The sequence below is a fragment of the Phyllobates terribilis genome, unplaced genomic scaffold (genome assembly GCF_046119375.1).
Source record: "Phyllobates terribilis strain yellow unplaced genomic scaffold, ASM4611937v1 Scaffold_9__5_contigs__length_417890890, whole genome shotgun sequence".
In the NCBI taxonomy this organism is placed as follows: Eukaryota; Metazoa; Chordata; class Amphibia; order Anura; family Dendrobatidae; genus Phyllobates; species Phyllobates terribilis.
Genome location: NW_027362769.1, coordinates 231275295 through 231300298, shown reverse-complemented (window position 1 = coordinate 231300298; position 25004 = coordinate 231275295). Strand labels below are relative to the sequence as shown.

At 42.9% G+C, this 25004-nt stretch overlaps 1 protein-coding gene across 9 annotated transcripts in view; it reads left to right on the top strand.

The window, feature by feature from the left end:
* Positions 1-25004, top strand: part of CLEC16A (C-type lectin domain containing 16A) — a 293814-nt gene that overhangs the window by 35104 nt on the left and 233706 nt on the right. For all 9 annotated transcript variants that reach the window (XM_073647735.1, XM_073647726.1, XM_073647727.1 and 6 more), the window contains exons 6-8: positions 6349-6472; positions 12554-12728; positions 15068-15121. In XM_073647735.1, coding sequence (XP_073503836.1) covers positions 6349-6472; positions 12554-12728; positions 15068-15121 — 353 coding nt within the window. The remainder of the gene's footprint in view (positions 1-6348; positions 6473-12553; positions 12729-15067; positions 15122-25004) is intronic.

The following is a 25004-nucleotide window of genomic DNA, read 5'->3' as shown; positions in this document are numbered from 1 at the left end:
TGGGTTTTGTATTACAAAATGTGATTCTTGCGCCCTTACTCCAGCATTGCTTGACTCAGTTCTCTTCTACGCAGCTGATCACGTCTTCTAATTGTGTGACTATTGCTGCCAATCACTGGCATTAGAGATATCACCGTTCGGCCACATTCACACGTTCAGTATTTGGTCAGTATTTTACATCAGTATTTGTAAGCCAAAACCAGGACTGGAACAGTCAGAGGAACATTATAATAGATGCTTAGATGGTGCAGTATCACCGCTGAGGCCAATGATTGGCAATAGTAGTCACATGCTTAGATGGTGCAGTATCACCGCTGAGGCCAATGATTGGCAATAGTAGTCACATGCTTAGATGGTGCAGTATCACCGCTGAGGCCAATGATTGGCAATAGTAGTCACATGCTTAGATGGTGCAGTATCACCGCTGAGGCCAATGATTGGCAATTGTAGTCACATGCTTAGATGGTGCAGTATCACCGCTGAGGCCAATGATTGGCAATAGTAGTCACATGCTTAGATGGTGCAGTATCACCACTGGGGCCAATGATTGGCAATTGTAGTCACATGCTTAGATGGTGCAGTATCACCACTGAGGCCAATGATTGGCAATTGTAGTAACATGCTTAGATGGTGCAGTATCACCACTGAGGCCAATGATTGGCAATAGTAGTCACATGCTTAGATGGTGCAGTATCACCACTGGGGCCAATGATTGGCAATTGTAGTCACATGCTTAGAAGGTGCAGTATCACCACTGAGGCCAATGATTGGCAATTGTAGTAACATGCTTAGATGGTGCAGTATCACCACTGAGGCCAATGTTTGGCAATAGTAGTCACATGCTTAGATGGTGCAGTATCACCACTGAGGCCAATGATTGGCAATTGTAGTAACATGCTTAGATGGTGCAGTATCACCACTGAGGCCAATGTTTGGCAATAGTAGTCACATGCTTAGATGGTACAGTATCACCACTGAGGCCAATGATTGGCAATTGTAGTAACCTGCTTAGATGGTGCAGTATCACCACTGAGGCCAATGATTGGCAATAGTAGTCACATGCTTAGATGATGCAGTATCACCACTGGGGCCAATGATTGGCAATTGTAGTCACATGCTTAGATGGTACAGTATCACCACTGAGGCCAATGATTGGCAATTGTAGTAACATGCTTAGATGGTGCAGTATCACCACTGAGGCCAATGATTGGCAATAGTAGTCACATGCTTAGATGATGCAGTATCACCACTGAGGCCAATGATTGGCAATTGTAGTCACATGCTTAGAAGGTGCGCGATCATTGCCTGCAGCGGTCATATACTTTGACGACATGGTTCCGCCATGAAGCCAATGATTAGCTGCACAGAAGTAAATGGAAACAAGTCAGGCCTGGAGTAGTGGCAGCTTGAAGGAGTTAGTATTGTTTTTCTTTTAAAACCTTCTCCATTTATATATTTATACACTGCAGAACCTTTTCAAGCTGTGTATCAGAAAAACAGAACTCAGATAGCTATAAATTACACAATGAATCTGCAGAGAATTCCATCTACCTATTCTCCTTCCTTATGTACATAATATCATTAAAAAGATATGTTCACTAGTGTTGAGCGAGTGTGCTTGTTTAACCCTTTAAACGAACACACTCGGGTGCTCGCTGAGTGTTTATGGCGTGCTCGGCATCTAGGTTTGATCTGCCGCAGCTGTTAGGCAATCCCTGCATGTGTCGCAGCTGCCTAACAAACAAGCAATCCCTACATGTGTCACATACTCGGCGAGCACTTGAGCATGCTCGTTTCAAGTGTTAAACGAGCATGCTTGCTCAACGCTAATGTTCACACATGGATTTTGATGAGCATTCCATGCTAAAATCCACGTGACAGGGCACTCATAAACTGCCTCTCTTTGATTTTAATTTGTGAATAATGAGAAACTAGCCTCAAAGGCAAGAAAAGGACATGTCGCTTAGTGAGTCTGATTCCACACGAAAATTTGGATGGAAATTAGTGTTTTTTTTATAAATCCACAGCATATCAAGCTACAAATACACTGTAAAAGCAATACACCGTAAAAACATTAGGATCAACATTGTATTTCCAGCACACATTTTTTTTGCTTAACAGCGTCTGTTTTCCGTCGCAAATAAAACATTGGATTTATTACTTTGTCTTGGGCCAAAATTTTTAATCAAGAGATTTCTTTTAGAAGATGCCTTCCAGTTAAAAAAACAAACAAAAAAAACCCCACAAGAAACAAAACACTTGGAAATATTAATTGAGTTGATCTCTTTGTTGAGCATTTAAACGTTTTCTGCAAATCCCACAGCAGTAATGGACCCAGGTTTTTAATATTTCTCTTACTGATCCAGCAGAGAATTTCTGGGATCAGAACCCCGAAAAACTTGTGTACACTTGGGATTTCTTTTTTGGCATGGGGAAGGGTCTTGAAGTTTTTTCCGTAGATTTGCACACACTCAATACACACACACACACACACCACACTCAATACACCACACACACACCGCACTCAATACACACACACACACACACACACACACACACACACACACACACACACACACAGCTGTGCTCAAAGGTTTACATACCCCGACAGAATTCTTCCTTTCTTGTCCTTGTTTCAGAGAATATGAATGATAACAAAAAACCTTTTTCTCCACTCATGGTTATTGGTTGGGTGAAGCCATTTATTGTCAAACTACTGTGTTTTCTCTTTTTAAATCTTAATGACAACCAAAAACATCCAAATGACCCTGATCAAAAGTTCACATACCCTGGTGATTTTGGCCTGATAACCTGTACAGAATTTGACACAAATGGGTTTGAATGGCTACTAAAGGTAACATCCTCACCTGTGACCTGTTTGCGTATAATCAGTGCGTGTGCATAAAAGCTGAGTGAGTTTCTGGGATCCAGACAGACTCTTGCATCTTTCATCCAGCCACTGACGTTTCTGGATTGTGAGTCATGGGGAAAGCAAAAGAATTGTCAACTGATTTACGGGAAAAGGTAGTTGAACTGTATAACACAGGAAAGGGATACAAATTGTTACTCTCGCGCCCGGACTGACTGGCGAGAGCGTGGTTAGTGATCCCACTGGACCATGAACCAAGGAGTACCTGGAGGGGCCTGACTAAGTATCAACCCGGTCCAACCAAGGTCGCACGGCGGCTCAGTCGACTCCGTGAACCAGGAAGAAAGCGAGCAGAGGGATTAGGTGCTACTCCAGGTCAGACCCCGGTCACAGCTGTTGACCCACACCGGGGAATGCAGGAACAGGCAGGTTAGACTGGCATATAGACAGGTGGGTACTGGCAGGCACGGCTGGTATGCAGACAGGTGGGCACTGGCAGGCACGGCTGGCATGCAGTCAGGTGGGCACTGGCCAGCATGGCTGGCATGCAGACAGGTGGGTACTGGCAGGTAGGAACGCAGGCAGGATAGGGACCAGTACAGATTGGGGTACAGGAACGGAGCCGTAGGTGCAGTAGACAAGCAGAGCAAAACCCGCAGGTGCGGTAGACAAGTAGAGCAAAACCCACAGGTGCGGTAAACAAGCAGAGCAGAGCAAAACCCGCAGGTGCGGTAGACAAGCAGAGCAGAGCAAAACCCGCAGGTGCGGTAGACAAGCAGAGCAGAGCAAAACCCGCAGGTGCGGTAGACAAGCAGAGCAGAGCAAAACCCGCAGGTGCGGTAGACAAGCAAAGCAGAGCAAAACCCGCAGGTGCGGTAGACAGGCAGAGCAGAGCAAAACCCGCAGGTGCGGTAGAAAAGCAGAGCAGAGCAAAACCGGCAGGTGCGGTAGACGAGCAGAGCAGAGCAAAACCGGCAGGTGCGGTAGACGAGCAGAGCAGAGCAAAACCGGCAGGTGCGGTAGACGAGCAGAGCAGAGCAAAACCCGCAGGTGCGGTAGACGAGCAGAGCAAAACCCGCAGGTGCGGTAGACGAGCAGAGCAAAACCCGTAGGTGCGGTAGACGAGCAGAGCAAAACCCGCAGGTGCGGTAGACGAGCAGAGCAAAACCCGCAGGTGCGGTAGACGAGCAGAGCAAAACCCGCAGGTGCGGTAGACGAGCAGAGCAAAACCCGCAGGTGCGGTAGACGAGCAGAGCAAAACCCGCAGGTGCGGTAGACGAGCAGAGCAAAGCCCGCAGGTGCGGTAGACGAGCAGAGCAAAGCCCGCAGGTGCGGTAGACGAGCAGAGCAAAGCCCGCAGGTGCGGTAGACGAGCAGAGCAAAGCCCGCAGGTGCGGTAGACGAGCAGAGCAAAGCCCGCAGGTGCGGTAGACGAGCAGAGCAAAGCCCGCAGGTGCGGTAGACGAGCAGAGCAAAGCCCGCAGGTGCGGTAGACGAGCAGAGCAAAGCCCGCAGGTGCGGTAGACGAGCAGAGCAAAGCCAGCAGGTGCGGTAGACGAGCAGAGCAAAGCCAGCAGGTGCGGTAGACGAGCAGAGCAAAGCCCGCAGGTGCGGTAGACGAGCAGAGCAAAGCCTGCAGGTGCGGTAGGCGAGCAGAGCAAAGCCCGCAGGTGCGGTAGGCGAGCAGAGCAAAGCCCGCAGGTGCGGTAGGCGAGCAGAGCAAAGCCCGCAGGTGCGGTAGGCGAGCAGAGCAAAGCCCGCAGGTGCGGTAGGCGAGCAGAGCAAAGCCCGCAGGCAGTAACCACGCCGCCGCCTTAAGCAATCAGACAAGAGACACAGCAGGTACTGGAGCAAAGTGTGCAGCCTGGATTGATAGGTAAGATGGCGGTCTTGCATGGTGGGAGGTGGTAAGCCATGCCAGTACGCCGCCAGGGATGTTACACAAAAAAATATCCAAGGAATTTAGAATGCCAGTCAGCAGCATTCAAACTGTCATTAACAAATGGAAAATCAGAGGTTCTGTAAAAACCAAACCACGGTCAGGTACACCAACAAAAATTTCAGCCACAACTGCCAGGAAAATTGTTCGGGATACCAAGAAAACCCCACAAATAACATCAGATGCAGTTCAGGACTCTCTGAAAACTAGCGGTGTGTCTGTTTCAAGATGCACAATAAGGAGGCACTTGGAAGAAAAATGGGCTGCATGGTTGAGTCGCCAGAAGAAAGCCATTACTGTGCAAATGCCATAAAGTATCTTGCCTACAATACGCCAAACAGCACAGACAAGCTTCAAAACTTCTGGAACAATTTGGAGTGATGAGACCAAAATTTAACTTTTTGGCAACACCATAAACATTACATTTGGAGAGAGGTCAACAAGGCCTATGATGAAAGGAACACCACTCCTACAGTAAAGCATGGAGGTGGATCGCTTATGTTTTGGGGATGTGTGAGCTACAAAGGCACAGGAAACTTGGTAAAGGTTGAAGGAAAGATGAATGCTGCACGTTATCAGCAAATACTGGAGGCAAATTTGCACTCATCAGCCCAGAAGCTGCGCATGGGACGTACTTGGACGTTCCAACATGACACTGATCCAAAACACAAGGTCAAGTCGACCTGTCATTGGCTACAGCAGAACAAAGTGAAGGTTCTGGAGTGGCCATCTCAGTCTCCTGACCTCAATATCATTGCGCCACTCTGGGGTGATCTCAAGCGCGCAGTTCATGCTAGACAGCCCAGGAAGGTACAGGAACTGGAGGCTTTTTGCCAAGAAGAATGGGCAGCTTTACCATCTGAGAAAATAAAGAACCTCATCCACAACTACCACAAAAGACTTCAAGCTGTCATTGATGTTAGAGGGGGCAATACACGGTATTAAGAACTGGGGTATGTGAACTTTTGATCAGGGTCATTGGGATGTTTTTGGTTGTCACTAAGATTGAAAGAGAGAAAACACAGTAGTTTGACAATAAACGGCTTCACCCAACCAAGAACCATGAGTGGAGAAAAAGGTTTTTTGTTATCATTCATATTCTCTGAAACAAGGCCGAGAAAGGAAAAATTCTGCCGGTGTATGTAAACTTTTGAGCACAACTGTACATAGATAATGTGTAACATTTGCATTTTCTTTGCCCTTCGCTTATGATGTTTACTTTGTTTAATTGCCGCTAACGGCCTCATTACTAAACACAGATTTACAAGCCCTCTCCTCGCTGTGGCAGCCATAACATTTTTGTAATTGGAGTAAGCAAATAAAAAAAGGAAATATTGTTACACATTTACGGTATAAGCTATAATCGTTAAACCCACTGCTGAGTGTACAAATATACAGGCTTTACCTTATTTTAGCCTAATGGACACAGACCTTTCAAGGTCATTGGCTTGTTGTATAATTAAACGTTGTTTTTTTTTATACTTAATGTATTGCCTGTGCTTATCTCATAAATTAATGTTTTTTTTTTATTATTTTATAGTTAACAACCAGCCCATGTTACACTATATTAGAGATAAAACCGCTGTGCCGTATTTTTCTAATCTGGTTTGGTTCATCGGCATTCATGTGATCGAGCTTGATAAGTGTGTCCAGACCGACGAAGAGTAAGTATATAAGTAGTGTGCTTTTTTTATATGTTCAGTCTTTTTTAGCTTATTTTTACCGCTTGAGACATCGATAAAGAAGTGACCTGGCAATTCTGCAGACAGCTTTTTCTCTTCAGGTGTTGGAGTCTGAGGGGTAACGTTACCCCTTACACCCCAACAACTGAAGAGAAAAGAGTTGTGCACTATGTTCATTTTATGGGACTCTTTTCCTGCACTTTTTAAAGCGGAACCTGCCTGAAAAATACGTGCACATAGCCTAATTTTGTAATCCTTCAAACTTTGCCATGATAACCGTACAGTTTGGTTGTACTATATTTGCTTGAAAATCCTGTTACTTGCTTTTCGTCCACTGGTTTCATCTCTAATATTATGCTTTGCAATGATTTCACTAGAAGCAGACCAATCTGATCTCATCTGCCAGCCATATGTCACTTTAGAATATAATCCATGGCTTCCAAGGTGTTACAAACACATTTACTTATTTTCATTTGCATATTTAATTTCCCAGAGGAGCATTCATGGCGTATAAGTCTCCTCACTCTGGCATGCCAGGCCTGGTTTGTCACTCTCCACAAGGAGAATTGTTACCCCTTAGATCCCAGTCATAAGCCTCTCTCCTAGCCAGATCAGATCTCCTACTTTGCACTAATGAGGGGCAACACCCCGAAAAATGTATCTGCAAATTGAGATTCTGGTTTGACTTTTATCTTAAATCATATTGCAAGGCTCGTTTAAAGGATGGATATTGACTTTTAGGATCGCTGCTTCCAATATTTGGCGCTTGGTGTTCTAGTCCTCTTCCTCTCTGAAGAGACAATTTGCACTCTTCAGATGTTGACATGGTCATTCTGAAAAGCACTAGCGCCTCTCATGTATTAAAACAGACTTGGAGGAAAAAAAAATATTTTTCATATGGAGGTTTGCAGTTTGAGCCCCTGTGGTTCCATTCAAGGACTAGTGCTGGGGGTAGGCGGGCTACCTGCTGCAGTATTCTCAATAAGTGACATGTTGGGCGCCATAAGAACTGCAAAGTAAGGAGGAGGCTGATGACGTAGGCTGGTCCATAAATGGCAGGAGGGAGGTGCCGGGCTGGGAAAAAGGAAAGAGAGGTGAAGAAGTGGTAGTGCATTGACATCTCCCAATGCAATTAAAGCTAATTCTTATATAACTTCTGCACTGGATTTTTCAGCAATAGCGGTTTGAATTTCTAAAAAAAAAAAAAAAAAACAGAACAAAAAAAAAAAAAATGCTCAAGTCACCTGGCTGCTGCAGCCAATCACAGGCCCAGGGGTCCGGCGGCTGGTTGAACGGTGACATCATCTCTCTCCGTTTCTGTGCAGACCCCAGAGCAGCTACAATAATTGTATCTTATTCAACAGTTTTGATAATTCTCCCCCATTACGCCTTCTCTTTTGCATTGGTTTCCTTAGTTCCAAGGCAATTTACTCTTGTATTATGGAATATTTGTCTGTAGGAGCGGAAACCATGAAATTCTTCATTAATTCATTATACTAAGTTGATATTATTTAAGGTGGGGTCCTGCCTGTCTGACACCTAACAATGCTATGAATAATGTTGTTCTACCTGTCTAGTTATTGAGAATTACCTGTGATTGTATACATAATTTCTGCCAGTATCCAGTTATGCCATCCTTTAATATTCTGAAGGAACCACTCCCACCAAAATTTGTATCTATTAGTCCCTTTGGAACAGTTGTATTAGCATATATTATGCTTTGCTTATAAAAGTGCTATCATATTCCACAGCGCTTTACAGACATCATCATCACTGTCCCCATTGGGGCTCACAATCTACATTCCCTATCAGTATGTCTTTGGAGTGTGAGAGGAAACCTGAGAACCCGGAGGAAACCCACGCAAACACGGGGAGAACATACAAACTCCTTGCAGATGTTGTCCTTGGTGGGATTCGAACCCAGGACCCCAGCGCTGCAAGGTAGCAGTGCTAACCACAATTATACAGTATGCAGTGCATATGTTCATATACTTATTGATTTGCCACCTTCTTCCGATATCCATGCCATCATGGTCCTGATCAGCACCGCTTTTTAGATTCACTGTATCATGCAACATTTTTGGTACGGACTCGAGGTCGCTTTCTCATGTAATCCTTTGTGCGCCCTGATGTGAGAAAGTGACTTCATGTCCACACCAAAAATACTGTATGACCCTGCTAGTCTAAAATGCGGTCACACGGTACTGAAGTGGACCGGAACTGTACAGACAATGAGACTATGATGATCAGAAAGTTTATGAGCATATGCACTGTATATACCATAATTATTGCAAATGGACTACTAGCTTAACATTTTGGTGGGGACGCCCATTTACAAGGATATTCATAGACCTACATGGTTGTTACCTCCATAGGGGGCATTAGCAAGTTCCCTTTCCTCCCATTAGAAGGCTAATTTGCATACCTTTCCCATGGTGCATTGCCAGAAAGACTTCCCAGGTCTGCTGTCACATAGTGATTACAGATTTGTACCCTAAGCCCAGACAGCCCCTTTAATATCTACAACCCCTGACAAAAATTACGGAATCACTGGGCTCGGAGGATGTTCATTCAGTTGTTTAATGTTGTTGGAAAAAAACAGATCAGACATGGCACAAAACTAAAGTCATTTCAAATGGCAACTTTAGGGTTTTAAGAAACACTAAAAGAAATCAAGTTTGTCACTCATTAAGTCCATGCCTCAGAGACTGCAAACTGTTATTAAAGCCAGAGGTGATGCAACAACATACTAGTGATGTATTGGAGTGTTCTTTTGTGTGTTTGTTTTTCATGATTCCATAACTTTTTCCTCAGAATTGAGTGATTCCATAATTTTTTCCCTCTGCTTGGTCTGAAAAAAAATACCCTTACTGAGTACCACATTTTTTATCTTGATTTCTTTTAGTGTTTCTTAAAGCCCTAAAGTTGCCATTTGAAATGACTTTAGTTTTGTGCCATGTCTGTGATCTGCTTTTTTTCAACAACATTAAACAACTGAATGAACATCCTCCGAGCCCAGGGGTTGTATTTACTGAATCTCTTCATGTAGTAGGATCTGTTCACACAGTGAGAACTGGATCTCTTAATATATTTCCAAAATTGGATAATTATTACATTTCGAAGATGAATCCTAATATTTCTGCTCACTGGTGCCTAGCATTACCTCGGTCAGTGTTTATTGGCAGTCTTCTCCCCAGACCTCTGATAATTCATTATAGTAGGATTTAGTGGTTTCCTTGCTGCATACTCCGTCAAGCGGGCATAAGTAAAGGTAAGGAGTGCGCGGCTTACACTTTGCAGCTGACGGAAACGCTGGCTTGGCATATTCTTCCCCCTCCACCACTTTTATTGCGAGGAGTGTTGTTTATGCATCGCCGAATTGATCATTAACATTCTCAAAATTGCCGAGCTGCAGAAATGAAGATTTATCAATGAGAACCCCTGTGAAGACGCTTAGAGCTGTTGGGGCTGCAGCCAAGATTTAGATCATTCTCGCCACTGTGTTGATTTTTTTCCTTTATAAACAAGTGCTTAATCCTGATGCCTTTAATCCCCTACATTCTGAATGATCAGATGACTGCCTCTTAATTGGATTGCATGAATTATTCACAGCTTCCTCCGGGTTGTTGGCCCCCACAGCAGCCTCCTCATGTACTAATTGAAGCCTTGCTTGTTGTGCTTGAGTGATTGGAGTGGTAGCGTAATCCATATTCTGCAACAATCCATTAAAGTGATTGTAATTTGGCTAAATTAATAGACCACATTCTTGAGTGGGAAAGGATGGCAGCAGAGGATGCGAGGCTGCGTCTGGAGTGTCATTTGGCATTATAACCTAATTGGAGCAGGTTCCTGGGAGATCAGAGGTGTAATGCCACAACAGAAATCCCATATATATAAGTGGAGACTGAGTGACCATGAGCAAACGAAGCTCTGCTTTATAGGATGTATGATCGTACATCTGATACTGCACACAGAGACTTTACCTGCCTCATGCCTCTTTTTTTCTTTTTGATGGTCATTAAAAACCTTAGTACAATAGTTACCTCCACATGTACACTGTAGAATATATGACTTGGTATGGGCACACCTCTAGGGAATAGACACTCTTGTGCTTAGTAAGTTTGGCTCCCTCTATCTATGCCAAACAATCATGGTAGCAATCGGGAGTACAATTTTTTTTTTGTTGGGGGAGGAGGGACCTGTCACCTTCAGATTAAATCCCATCAGGCAGGCTTACTGGACCAGTGGCTTCAGGGAAAAAATGAAGTTATATCCTCCCTGCAGCCGCTCACTTACACAGCATTGGGACAATACAGGGAGCAGTTAGTCACTGCTCCCTACACATTGAGCACACTATAATCACGCCCTGCATATTTGATTGACAGCCTGCTTTGCAACAGGCGTGTGTGCAGAGCAGGCTGTTAATCAAAGTGCCGACGATTAATGAAAAATGGGCCGAAGGATCTGAGTGGCTTTCACAACGGACAAATTGTTATGGCTAAATGACTAGTTCAGAGTACATTTAAAAATGACAGAACTTGAGCCTGAATCAATGGAAGAGGTAATCGGATCTGATCTGATGAATACCATCTTCTTTTGCATCATGTGGATGGCCAAGTACATATGTCGCTTGTCACGGGATGAGATGGCACCAGAATGCACTATGGGAAGAAAACAAGCCAGCAGAGGCACTGTGATGGTTCAACGGGTCATAGCGGGGCCTACAGAATTTTAGGCTTCAAGTTTTAATGCTATGGCTGATCAGTGTATACTTTTGACGATGGTACACCCACTGAAAAAAGTATGGTATAACATATCCATAAACTATCACATCCTATTGTCACTAGTTGGCTGGCTCGGATTATATGACCTCAATAGTTTTTAGCATGTAAAAAAAGAAGGATCAAGGATTGTCGACACAGAAACAGCTGATCATACAGTGTTTTTGTTTTTTAAGGATTTGAATAAAATTAAAAAAGACAGGGTGGACAGCGGTGTGAGCAGCCTCTTCTTACCTTAGCTCCCCTGGTATCTCCAGTATAGATAGACAGCGTGAACAGCAGTGTATTAGATAATATAGACAGGGTGGACAGCAGTGTATTAGATAACATAGACAGGGTGGACAGCAGTGTGAGCAGCTTCTTACCTCAGCACTCCTGGTATCTCCAGTATGAGATAATATAGACAGTTTGGACAGCAGTATACGTAGCCTCTTCTTACCTTAGTACTCCAGGTATCTCCAGCATTAGATCAGGAGGACATGGTGGGCAGTAGTGTGAGCAGCCTCTTCTTACCTCAGCATGCCAGGTATATACAGTGTTACATAACATTGTAGACAACAGTGTGGGTAGCCTCTTCTTACCTCAGTACCCCTGGTATCTCAAGTATTAGATCAGAACAACAGGGTGGACAGCAGTGTTAGATCAGAGTATACAGTGGGAGCACATCTTCTTAAAGTGAAGTGAGGGTGTGGAGCTCTTTCCTGCTCTTGCTCACATGTCACTCCTACTAACATTCTAAAACAAGTTTTTTTTCAGTGTAACAAGACAGCGGACATTTTAATTTACCATAGTAGTCACCTCCATTATCAAAATAAGTGTAATTTGTTTATTAAAGGTATTTAGAAATCTATTTTCTTTTTTTTTTCTATTCTCGACGATCCCCTTCAACTATATTGTTCTCCAGTTTTAGGCATATTAAAGTATACTTATTTATACTGTATAACTGTACAATAGACAGTAACTCTTATTGGTGTCTTGTACATGCTGTAATTTGAAGGGTCCGTCCCATAGACTGACTCCCCTTATACACCATCTTCACTGTACTTATACACTGTACAATTTCTTGATACTTGTGCTCTTGTTTTTTGGTTATTTGTTCGTTACAGTCTCTTTATATAAAATGATTTATTCTGACTTCAGGCATCATAACTGCAGGCGAGTAGGTGACATTGTATAATCTTGAATTTTACATTGGAAGTAACTATACAAATGTGTGTTTTGTACATAGAGCCTCACATAGTACCATCCTAGCATATTTATGGCATATCCATGTATTTTGCAGACACAAGAATCGGGGAAGTCTCAGTAATTTAGTGTCACAACATCTGGATCATTTGAATTATCTCAATGATATTCTGATTATCAACTGCGAGTTTCTTAATGATGTCCTAACAGACCATCTGCTGAACAGACTACTACTGCCACTCTACGTCTATTCACTGGTGAACCAGGACCAGGTATGACCAACGTACACATTAGCTCCACCACTAATGATGATCTATGAATTTAGCTTATGTGATTGGTATCCTGCCATTTCCATCCTAGAGAAGCTACAACTTATTAAAAGGGTTTTCAACCTCTATGATATTAATGAACTGTCCTTAGCATAGGTCATCAGTATCTTATAGATCATTAGGGGTCTGACATCCGGCACCTTCGCTGATAAGCTGTTATGAGGAACCGCAGAGGCCAGCTTAAACATTGCACGTAGTTCTACACCTCCGCTTCATCACGCTGTGTAATAGCCTCTCCCGGCCACTGCAAATCAACATCTGATGTACTGTCAGCCAAGGACTTGTGCACAAAGTCTCCTTTTCAATGGTACTAAACCCTCATATTTGTGTCAAATTGTAGCTAATATTTGAACCTTTTACATCCAGCAGTAATACACGGTTAATAGGAAAACCTAATGGAATGAGATTGGGTTGTATGTGTCCAGTTGGGAAACAGAAACTGGACAGCCTCCACCTTAAAGGGCCTGTCCACTAGCTGCAGTTTGTTAAAAAAAAAACCACTGTGCTTTTTCAACTTTCCCAGGTCCAGCGCTGAGTCTCTGCTGCTGCTCCTGGGGTCTATTATTGTCGGCAGCGCTGATGTCACGTCGAGAGAGCTGAAGCCAATAACTGATCGCAGTGGCTTTGCTTCACCTGATGTCACGTAGACAGAGCTGGAGCCAGTAACTGAGCTCAGTGGCTTTGCGTGACCTGATGTCACGTACACAGAGCCGAAGCCAATAACTGATCGCAGTGGCTTTGCTTGACCTGAAGTCACGTCGACAGAGCCGAAGCCAATAACTGAGCGCAGTGGCTTTGCATGACCTGATGTCACGTCGGCAGAGCTGGAGCCAATAACTGATCACAGTGGCTTTGCGTGACCTGATGTCACGTCGGCAGAGCTGGAGCCAATAACTGAGCGCAGTGGCTTTGTGTGACCTGATGTCACGTCGATAGAGCTGAAGCCAATAACTGGAAGCAGTGGCTTTGCTTGACATGACGTCATGTCGACAGAGCTGAAGCCAATAACTAGAAGCAGTGGCTTTGCTTGAGTTGACTGTATAAATCGCTCAGAGCTGCTGAGTAAGTTATTAGCTGCATTGCTGTTAGTGTGACGTCTAACACCAGGATCGGCAGTGGATACTCCGCACTGGACCCGGGGATGGGGAGTAACAAACAGTTTTTTAAAACCAATTACAGCCAATAGACAGTCATAAGCATAAACATAATATGGTCCTCTGTCTCGAACTTTCTCATGTACATGGGGAAGTTTACTTGATTATGCAAGTATATTCCATAGGGGAAAGACAAACAAGACCGAGCCTGACAATAGGATCAGGCAAGTGGAAAACCAACGAGCTTGATCCTCCGTTTACCTAGTTTTTGCTGTTGGGGTCCAGTCAGGAGGACCCCAAACACAAAAGATTGTTGCCACATCATCTGCATATCTGTACGAGCTGCTTGGCACAACTTAGTGTTTTTGCTGCATTTCTTTGCAGCATCTTGCTGTACCAGCAAAGTGAATGAAATTTAAAAAAAAAATCCTATGCACACGCTTGTGTTTTTTTTTTTTGTGTTTTTTGAAATCTACATCATGTCAATGGATTCAGAGTTTTTGCAGCGTTTTTCACCTATTTTAATTAAAGGGAAAAAAACGCAAGTAAAAATGTACTCTAAAACTTGCAGAAACTGAAAAATGCTGCAAGAATATGTGAACATACCCTACTCTCCACTATTATTGTGTAATGCCCTGGAGGATCTCCTCCTGAGTTCTCTGGAAACAGTTTGTATATCAACACTAACCACAAAGCAGGCAAACATTTCCCGATGACTTCAATTTCCTCCAATAATATGCAAAGATTTAGGTAAAGTTAGGATGAGTAAGTAGCACTTACAGGGAAAGGGATCTTTGGATGTGGATGAAATTGTTCTACAACCCAAGTCCTCTTCAGGGAATCCATTGTGGTTGCTGTATTGTGAATGGTATATGTTCTTAGCAGATCATGAATAGGTGGAGTTTTTAGTGTGAAAAGTCAATGTTCTGCACCACCAAGGTGACAGGACTACCAATATTATGATATTGAGTTTTTTGTACAGTTAAGTACACCTCTTAGTCAACCCTCTACTTTGCCGCCCATGGTTAGGTGGTCACTGTCTGCGTCATTCTGTACTGGCCCATAAACAGTGGATTTATTGAGATGCTCATATTGATGTGTCTTGCTATTTTCTTGGAATTTATAGAAAAACAAAGGTTAAATAATATGATTTACCTTTTTTATAGATTTATTTTTCTTTATTTTTAGGCAGCAGACCGTCCAAGAATAAGTCCTCAAGTTTCCTTGTACCTGTTATCTCAGGTAAGTTCTTATGTAGCTAACAAGCTGGAAAATGTAAGGGTAGAGCCAAACGGTGTGGCTGTGGTGAAGATGGCAGCATTTGGCCGAAACTCTGCCAATCGATTCAGCTCACGCGTTTTTGACCCCCCTCAGGTGGGCCGAGCTTCGGCGGCACTACAATCTGGTCATTGCCTAATTGCCCTGTGAGTTCCAAAGAGTTGAGTCTTGTAAAACCAGGAGTGATGTGTCTAAATCTGCGCTGCTGATGGAGATCTCAGGACATCAAGAGATTTCTTCATATACTTAGCTTTATTAGTACAGGTTTTTAAAAGTCAACGCATTTTGAAGTCACGCGGGACCTCTTCCTCAGGACAAAACCCAGGGTTTTAGACACATCACTCCTGGATTTACAAGCTCTTCGGTCCTTTTAGACCCATGTCCTGGAGCAGCTGTTTCATGCTTTTAAAAATCTTGCAAATTAGCAACTCCATCAGGTGAGCGCAATACTCCCTTTCTCTTTTCCAATGTTGTTACCAGTTAAGACCCTATTTTGCTCTCTTTTGCTCCCCAGTTTTCCTCTTCCAAGAGTTGAGTATTGGCACTTTTTGCACAGACAAAAAGGAGGGCTCACTGTTGTCTTTAAGGGGGATAGTGAGGCAACACTGACATGTATAGATACAGGTGCATCTCACTGAATTAGAATATCAGCAAAAAGTTAATTTATTTCAATTCTTCAAAACAAAAAGTGAAACTCATATTATATATAGTCATTACAAACAGAGTGATCTATTTCAAGTGTTTATTTCTGTTAATGTTGATGATTATGGCGTACAGCCAATGAAAACACAAAAGCCATTATCTCAGTAAATTAGAATACTTTATAACAACAGCTTGAAAAATGATTTTAAAATCCATAATGTTGACCTACTGAAATGTATGTTCAGTAAATGCACTCAATACTTGATCGGGGCTCCTTTTGCATCAATTACTGCATCAATGCAGTGTGGCATGTTGTTTTTAAACCAGGTATTGGTGCTTTTGGCAGTGTGCACAGGTGCCAAGTCCTGCTGGAGAATGAAATTTCCTTCTCCAAAAAAGCATGAAGTGCTCTAAAATTTCCTGGTAGACGGCTGCGCTGACTTTGGTTTTGATAAAGCACAGTGGACCTACACCAGCAGATGACATGGCTCCCCAAACTATCACTGATTGTGGAAACTTCACACTAGACGTCAAGCAGCTTGGATTGTGGCCTCTCCACTCTTCCTCCAGACTCTGGGACCTTGATTTCCAAATGAAAATTGGAACTCTGGGACCTTGTGGAGTGTGTCAATGACTGCCTTCTGGACATCTGACAAGTCAGCAGTCTTCCCCATGATTGTGGAGCCTACTGAAACAGACTAAGGGACCTTTTTAAACGCCGAGGAAGCCTTTGCAGATGTTTTTTGTTAATTATTTTAATTTACTGAGATAATGACTTTTATGACTTCATTGGCTGTAAGCCATAATCATCAACATTAACAGAAATAAACACTTGAAATAGATCACTGTTTGTAATGACTCTATATAATATGAGTTTCACTTTTTGTATTGAAGAACTGAAATAAATTCTTTTTGATGATATTCTAATTTAGTGAGAAGCACCTGTACATATAATACTTTACTTGTATATAATTATAACCATATAATATAATAAATAAATATGTATATGTCCTGTTTGTAACAGAGCATCATGTATGTCCCGTAGTATTGAAACCATTTGTGGTTTGATTTTTACAATTTCAAAAGTATTTTTTTTGTATTGGATTTCTTTTATATAGTTGGTAAGTTTCTTTTATTTCTTCTAAATATTGATTATTTAAGTAGCATAGCAATTACTATTGATCATTTGTATAGTATACCAGGCATTATTCCAATAGCTTGGTGATTTATATCGCAATATTGCATACATTTTCAGGCTGTTGGTAATAGCCCTTGAAAAAGTTAAGATTAAAGCCTGAAAATATCACACAATAAAACAGAAAAACCTTGATAGTTTATGTAATGCTGCAATTAATCCTAATATCCCACCTCCCTTTGTCACTACCATAGGTGCATTCTGTATTTTCTGACCACCTGCGTAGCATTCTTCAGGTTGGAATGGGCATAAGGCATGGGAGCAGATGAGCAGTTCTTCATTCTCTGGCTCCTGCTAAACAACTGCCCATAAAATTGGCCTTTCAGATTAAAAATGTTTTTTTTGGGATTACTCTATCCGTGCTTGACCAAAAAGATTTTTCTTGACCATTACATTCCATTAAAACACCGGCGCTGTTGCTGAGTTGTCCCAGACCATCGGCAGTCATTTTTTCTGAGGCGGCTTTGCAGGCAGTTTTGCTGTCTTTTTTGCTGACATTCTTGCAGCGGCTCCACAGCCTGGGTCTTTCTCTCTACACTAGGAAGCCACCCAAAGAATAAGCATGTCACTTATTTTAACTGCTTTAGGGTTTCCGAACCTTGAAGCAAGAAGTGACATAAGACGGAGCAGGTGCACAGCAATGTCGTTTTCACATTGCTGTGCACTATGTTCATTTTTGGGACACTTTTACTGCAGTTATTAAAGCAGAACTCGCCTGAAAAAGATGTGTGCACATAGCCTAAGAGGGTTTTACTGCAGTTTTGCAATCCTTTAAAGTTTGCCATGATGACTGTACAGTTTGCTTGTACTATGTTTGCTTGAAAATCCTGTTACTTGCTTTTCGTCCACTGGTTTCATCTCTAATATTATGCTTTGCAATGATTTCACTAGAAGCAGACCAATCTGATCTCATCTGCCAGCCATTAATCACTTCAGAATATAATCCATGGCTTCCAGGGTGTTACAAACACATTTACTATCACACTTTTATCACCTAGCCCCTATAATACGTAACGTGCACGACTGAGGCCTTGGGTAAATCCTATAGATAATGCTGATCTATATCTTTAAAAGGGTTTTCAGTTCTACACTTCAACAAGCTTCAGCATTGCAGCCACTTCCCCGCTGCCAGCTTTATTGACCTGGCTGACATTATCTCTACTCATCACTCCGGAGGCAATGTAGATGTTATGTGGACGTCCAGTGATTGGCTGCGGCTGTCCCTTGCTGTATAGACGACATCACTATTATTGAATTCACAGAATACCACATGTTTGGTGAGGATTAGCTAATTAGTAGTGTTGAGCGATACCTTCCGATATCAGGAAATATCGGATCGGATTGGATCGGGCCGATACCCAGAAAGTATCGGATATCGCCGATTCCGATACCGGAAACCAATGCAAGTCAATGGGACACAAATATCGGAATGAAAATAAATCCTTTCTTTCCTTGTAGGTTAATTCTACATGAAGGAAAACAACTAACAATAATGTAGAATGTATTGGGGGAGGTGGTTGCCCAAATCGATGGGAACAGTGCTCACAGTGAAACATGAAAAGCCGGCAGTTCATCAGCGGCATACACCGGTACCCGACAATTTAGAACAGAAAGAATAGCGCTTCACACATAGATTAGATAGATAGAAACATGTCAGTCACATATATAATAAGTACAGTGACAGTGTTGGTTACTGTACTTGTCATTTAGTGTTAAAATAAAGGATTTATTAAAAAAAAAATTGGCGTGGGGTTCCCTGTAATTTTAGTCTCTAGCGGAGGTTAAGCAGACGGCTGGGGCAGATGTTTGAAGCCTGGGAAGGGGGTAATACCCACGGAGCTTCCCAGGCTACTAATATCAGCCCCCAGCTGAATACCTAGCCTTTACTAGCTATTAAAATGGGGGAACCCCCCAAAAAATGACGTGGGGTCCCCCCTATTTTAATAGCTAGCAAAGGCTAGGCAGACAGCTGGGGGCTGATATTAATAGCCCAGGAAGGGTGCCATGAATATTGGCCTCCTCCCAGGCTAGAAACACCAGCCGTCAGCCGCCCTAGAAATGGCGCATCCATAGGATGCGCCAATTCTGGCACTTAGCCTCGCTCTTCCCACTGCCCTGTAGCGGTGGCAGTGGGGTAATAGGGTTGGGGTTGATGTCAGCTTATAATGCCAGCTGACATCAAGCCCAGGTTAGTAATGGAGAGGCGTCTGAAACACCCCCATTACTAACCCCATAGTTAAAGTTAAAAAAAAACACAAACACCCAGAATAAAGTCCTTTAATTGAAATAAATACACAATTCTTTATTGTTCTAAATTAAACCATACTTACCGTCACGCCCATTCCAGCTGAAGCCAATGATCTCCTGCAATAAAAAAAAAATAATAAACCAACATCATCCTTACCTTTCCATGGTTCCCAGGACAGCTCCAGCTCTGCTACATCGAGATGACAGGCTGAATCGCAGCAGAAAGCTGCCATCCAACCTGTCATCCCGCAGACACTGAGAAGCGCAGGCTTGCTTGCGCTCCTCAGTGTCTGGCTGTGACAGCATCCAGATGAGCCGACAATGAACTCAGCTCACCTCATGCACGTCACTGACAGCGTGGGAGAATTCTCCTGCGCATGCGGTGAGCGTGAGAGACTCTACTCATCTGGATGCCGTCACAGCCTGACACTGAGGAGCGCAAGCATTCCTGCGCTTCTCAGTGTCTGCCTGCGGCATGACAGGCTGGATGGCAGCTTTCTGCTGCGATCCAGCCTGTCATCTCAATGTAGCAGAGCTGGAGCTGTCCTGGGAACCATGGAAAGGTAAGGATGATGTTGGTTTATTATTTTTCTTTTATTGCAGGAGATAGTTGGCTTCAGCTGGAATGGGTGTGACGGTAGGTATGGTTTAATTTATAACAATAAAGAATTGTGTGTTTATTTCAATTAAAGGACTTTATTTTGGGTGTTTGTGTTTTTTTTAAACTTTGACTATGGGGTTAGTAATGGGTGTGTCTTATAGATGCCTCTCCATTACTAACCTGGGCTTGATGTCAGCTGGCATTACAAGCTGACATCAACCCCAGCCCTATTACCCCACTGTCACTGCTACAGGGCAGTGGGAAGAGTGAGGCTAAGTGCCAGAATTGGCGCATCCTATGGATGCGCCATTTCTGGGGCGGCTGACGGCTGGTGTTTCTAGCCTGGGAGGGGGCCAATATTCATGGCACCCTTCCTGGGCTACTAATATCAGCCCCCAGCTGTCTGCCTAGCCTTTGCTAGCTATTAAAATAGGGGGGACCCCACGTCATTTTTTTGGGGGGTCCCCCATTTTAATAGCTAGTAAAGCCTAGGTATTCAGCTGGGGGCTGATATTAGTAGCCTGGGAAGCTCCGTGGGTATTACCCCCTTCCCAGGCTTCAAACATCTGCCCCAGCCGTCTGCTTAACCTCCGCTAGAGACTAAAATTACGGGGGACCCCACGCCAATTTTTTTTTAATAAATCCTTTATTTTAACACTAAATGACAAGTACAGTAACCAACACTGTCACTGTACTTCTTATATATGTGACTGACATGTTTCTATCTATCTAATCTATGTGTGATGCTCTATTCTTTCTGTTCTAAATTGTCGGGTACCGGTATATGCCGCTGATGAATTGTCGGCTTTTCATGTTTCACTGTGAGCACTGTTCCCATCGATTTGGGCAGCCACTGTAATGCCACAACCACAATGGCTGTGGCATTAACGTCTTAAAAAAATATTAATTCCTGCTATTCCATTTAATTGTAATGTAAGGGAGATAATGTAATGTCAGCGCTTGAGCAGGAGAATTCTCCCACGCTGGAATGGCATTCTGATGACAGGCTGGATCTCAGCTGAGCGCTGTCATCCAGCTTGTCATCCTTCAGAGACACTGCAGAGCGCAGGCATTATGGGAACTTCCGATTCCGGTATTCGATATTGTAAAAGTATCAGAACTCAGTATCAGAATGCTCAACACTACTAATTAGTCATAATCATCGCCAACCTTTTATCCCAATCAGGACATGATATTTTATGGAAAGCACACTCCATGCTAAATATACAACCTACAAGCACCAGTCGGAGTCACATGCTCAATAAAATGACATTAACTTTATTAAATATACATAAATACAATTATTACAGAAACGATTTAAACGTAAATGGAGGTGTGATTGGAGAGACTCAATATGTAGTCTCTGCAAGGTGAACAGTACCACATGTGCTGTAGCAAGTCATCCAAATATATTCATATTTTTACAGCATTAATATCCTCATACATGTAAGTATGCTGCTAATATAATCGCATATTGGAATCAGTCCCTGCCTTAAGCATAGGATATAAATAGAGAGCTATGTAGCTATGCGACTATACAGCAATACAGCTTTTTCATACTATAGCTTGTATTAAGGAGACTTACCCATTCAAGCTGTGGCACTGACACCCAGGAGGTGTACATGACTGGAGTGAGATTTCTGGCCTGACGCACAATATTGATCAGATGCTCCTGATTCATTTAGAGGTGTGCACCTCTGAATCAGGAGCGTCTGACTCCAGCACGATTCCTCATCAGGACCGGCATGAACAACTCCTGTCTTGATGAATTGAGCCCAATGTATTACTAGAGCCTGATTGAGACAACCTTTTTGATAACAGACTCTCTTTTGGATCTAAAAACGGGGTACGGAATAAATGCACTTCTTACAATAGAGCTTTTCTGAAAGGTCCGATACCTTCGGGACAGTAGATCCAGCCATTTTGGCAGAAAAAAAAACTTTCTACTTGGCAGTGTCTGTCATTAATAGCCAATCATTTTGTCTTGCATTATTTTTAACCATTTGGAGATCGGTTGATAAGTAAATGCTTTGCCACTTTGTGCATGTTGCGTATAGGAAATAGAAAAGGCAGAAGCGGTCAAAAACCACCTCTACCTACTGTTTGACCATTCAATAAAAGTCAAAGCACCAGATGTCTCTGCCTACTTATTGATAAAACTGTTTTGGGGCTAGTTAATTTCAAGGGTTAATTAATAAAGAGCACATTGCTATTATACCCAAAGCAGAATGTGTTCTTGCACTAAATTGCTTTCTTAGGTGAGATCGTGTCCCCATGTGAACCAGCCCCCACCATGAAAATGTTGGATAAAACCGCACACCCTCCCGTGTCATCCTTCACACACTTAATTTCAGTCCTTATAGGCACAGACATGTCTTCCCAACAAAGTGCGTCCTACCAAATTCAGGTATATCTGTATCCATTATTCATCCTTGCTCCTTAACCCTTAGCACATGGGACTTTATTGATCCTTGCATTACTGGAATGGCTTTCAGCATTTGGAGCCCATCCCGTTGCCTTAAAATAAATAAATGTTCTTTGTCCTGACGCCCTATAAGCATTTAAGTTTCTACATGAATTGACCTTATAAACCTTTGGAAGAGCTACGCTCGCTAGCAAATTAGGGCATTTCTGTAGATCCGCTTAATAATGCACTCTGAGGCCACCTAAACCCTTTTAAATTGCATTCACGAGCAGCGGAAATAAAATAAATAAACTGCTGGCGCTGTCCTTTATTTTGTCCTTGGCAGGAAGGTACTTGAATATGTGACACGGGATATATTAGGATGGTAAATCTTCATTTTTCACCCTTGCTTCAGATACCTAGCCTCCTTTCTCCATCTGGAATTATCTATATGTCATTGTGTCCTTCTGCTGTCAGACGTTACATAGCTCCTGGCATCTACAGCTTCTCAAATAAATATTACCACTGAATCATTTCTGATCAATTGGGCATCATGATATAAATTATTTTCTTTTAACGAAAGAAAGGAGAAAGACAAAGGTGCTGATTTTAATGAAGAAGACATAAAAGCGGAGTGCTATATTATATAGCTTGGGTGGTTATTTATTTGGTTCTTCTATACAACACATTTTGTGGATAAAGTGACCCCAAGATCAGGTAGCGATGGCATGAAATCCCCCCCCCGTTTATCAGAATGTTTTCTTTAGCCTCAAAACTCTTTGCAATTATTTTTTTTATCTTGTAAGACCTCCAAATTTTTTGTATATATAAAAATTTAAAGGGGATGTCTTGTACTTTGAAATTCATGGTCGGCTGTATAACTCGGACGCGGATCGCAGTGCAATGCTTGAACTGGCCGGCAGCTCTCCCAACCCGAGCGTGATGCATAGAAATACATGCTGTCATGCTCAGGTGGGTAGAGTGTCACGGGTGTGTTAGAAGTGACAGTCGCCCTGCAGTTGGTTGCAGGAGATCTCTACGTTTGGCATTACAGACATCTTCTTAGAGGCTGTCTCTAGGACCCAGCGGCTACCTTCCTCTGACTAATTAACACCCTGCCTGGGTGTATGAATACCTGCTGTGTTTCAGAGGGAGGTGCCGGCGATATTCATTACTACTTGTGAAGGCTTAGCAAGAGCAGTACTTTGTCCTCTCTGGAGCTTGAGAACGTGTGCGCATTTGTCTGGATTTGTCTAAAGCTAAGCAATTTCCCCCTGTTTATGTACCCTTGTTGTCTATAGTGTTTAGTGGAGATCGACTAGTGCTCATCTCCTCCCTTCCCTAGCCATAGCCATACACCAGGGAAAGACAGGGCGAGGCACACGTGCAGCGATTGGTGAAGAGCCAATACAGTGACGTTAGGGGAGACAGAGTGACGCTATATCAACGTAGGAGGTCTCCACTCCCATGAACGCTGCATCCCATGGCTGTGTACTTTTAGCCATGACTATCCTAGTATTACTGGTCACTATGGCTATGCTCGTATGGCTATGTATTACAGGTCACAGTGGCTATGACTGCTGTTACAGATCAGTCTCTTTTTACCTAAAAATTAGGGCACAGCTGTAGTTAGCTGTAATATTAGGCAATATTAGACAATATTAGAAAGGTGTCTGGCAAATGAGTCGCTGCTCCTTAGTATAGGTTATCAATAACCAGGTTTTCAATAACTCCATTAAAAATATAACATGCAGCCTTCATCTGGCACCAAAGGAAGTTTAGGAAATCCTTGCTTTATAGCATTATCATGGAGATTGGTGTATAGCCGAATGCAGGTGTCTCCTCCTAGAGGTGGCTGCGGGTAGCCTGCATGTCTTGTTTCAATTCTTTGTCTATCACTTTAAAGGGGTTGTCCACCCCTGATGTGATTTTTGGCAAGACCTGCACTTTGCCAAATTTCAACGGTGTGTAATGTACACACCGCTAGGATTCAGCTTTGCTTGCCCTCTCCATCTGTCATAACGTGATCACAAGTAAGCGATTTGCATAGTTGCGATCATGTGCCAATTAGAGTCTTTGTCGCTACTCAATAGAATCTGTTGGGAAGAGGCTGACACTCTAGTTAGTATGTGACCCCCAACTATGCAAATCACATACTTGCAGTCTCGTGATGACCGTTGGCATCGGAGTGTACATTACACACCGCTAGGATTTGGTAAGCTGAAGCTGCAGGACTTGCCATAAGTTTCCTCCTGCTTGGACAACCTTTTTAAGCAATATTCAATCACTGTATACTTAATGAAAATATTCATTACTCACTTCCCCCACAATAGGTTTATTCTTTATTATTATTGATCTCGTATGATGTTTAGTGTCTAAATGCTAAACGTATTCTTTCATGAACAACAAAGAAAAAATAAACTACTATAATGTGTGGATAGCGGAAGAAACACAGATTCCAAAGATATAATTACTATTTCTGAATTCCCTTTCAGTTCTCATCAGTAAGCCGGCAAATAGCCTGTGCTAATGAAGCATCTTAGAGTTCTGCTGTATTGTTTGCGTGAGCTTAGGAGTCGTGGTGTGCTGTTTGCTTGAGCTTAGGGGTCCTGCTGTACTGTTTGCTTGAGCTTAGGGGTCCTGCTGTACTGTTTGCTTGAACTTAGGGGTCCTGCTGTGCTGTTTGCTTGAGCTTAGGGGTCCTGCTGTGCTATTTCCTTGAGCTTAGGGGTCCTGCTGTACTGTTTGCTTGAGTTTA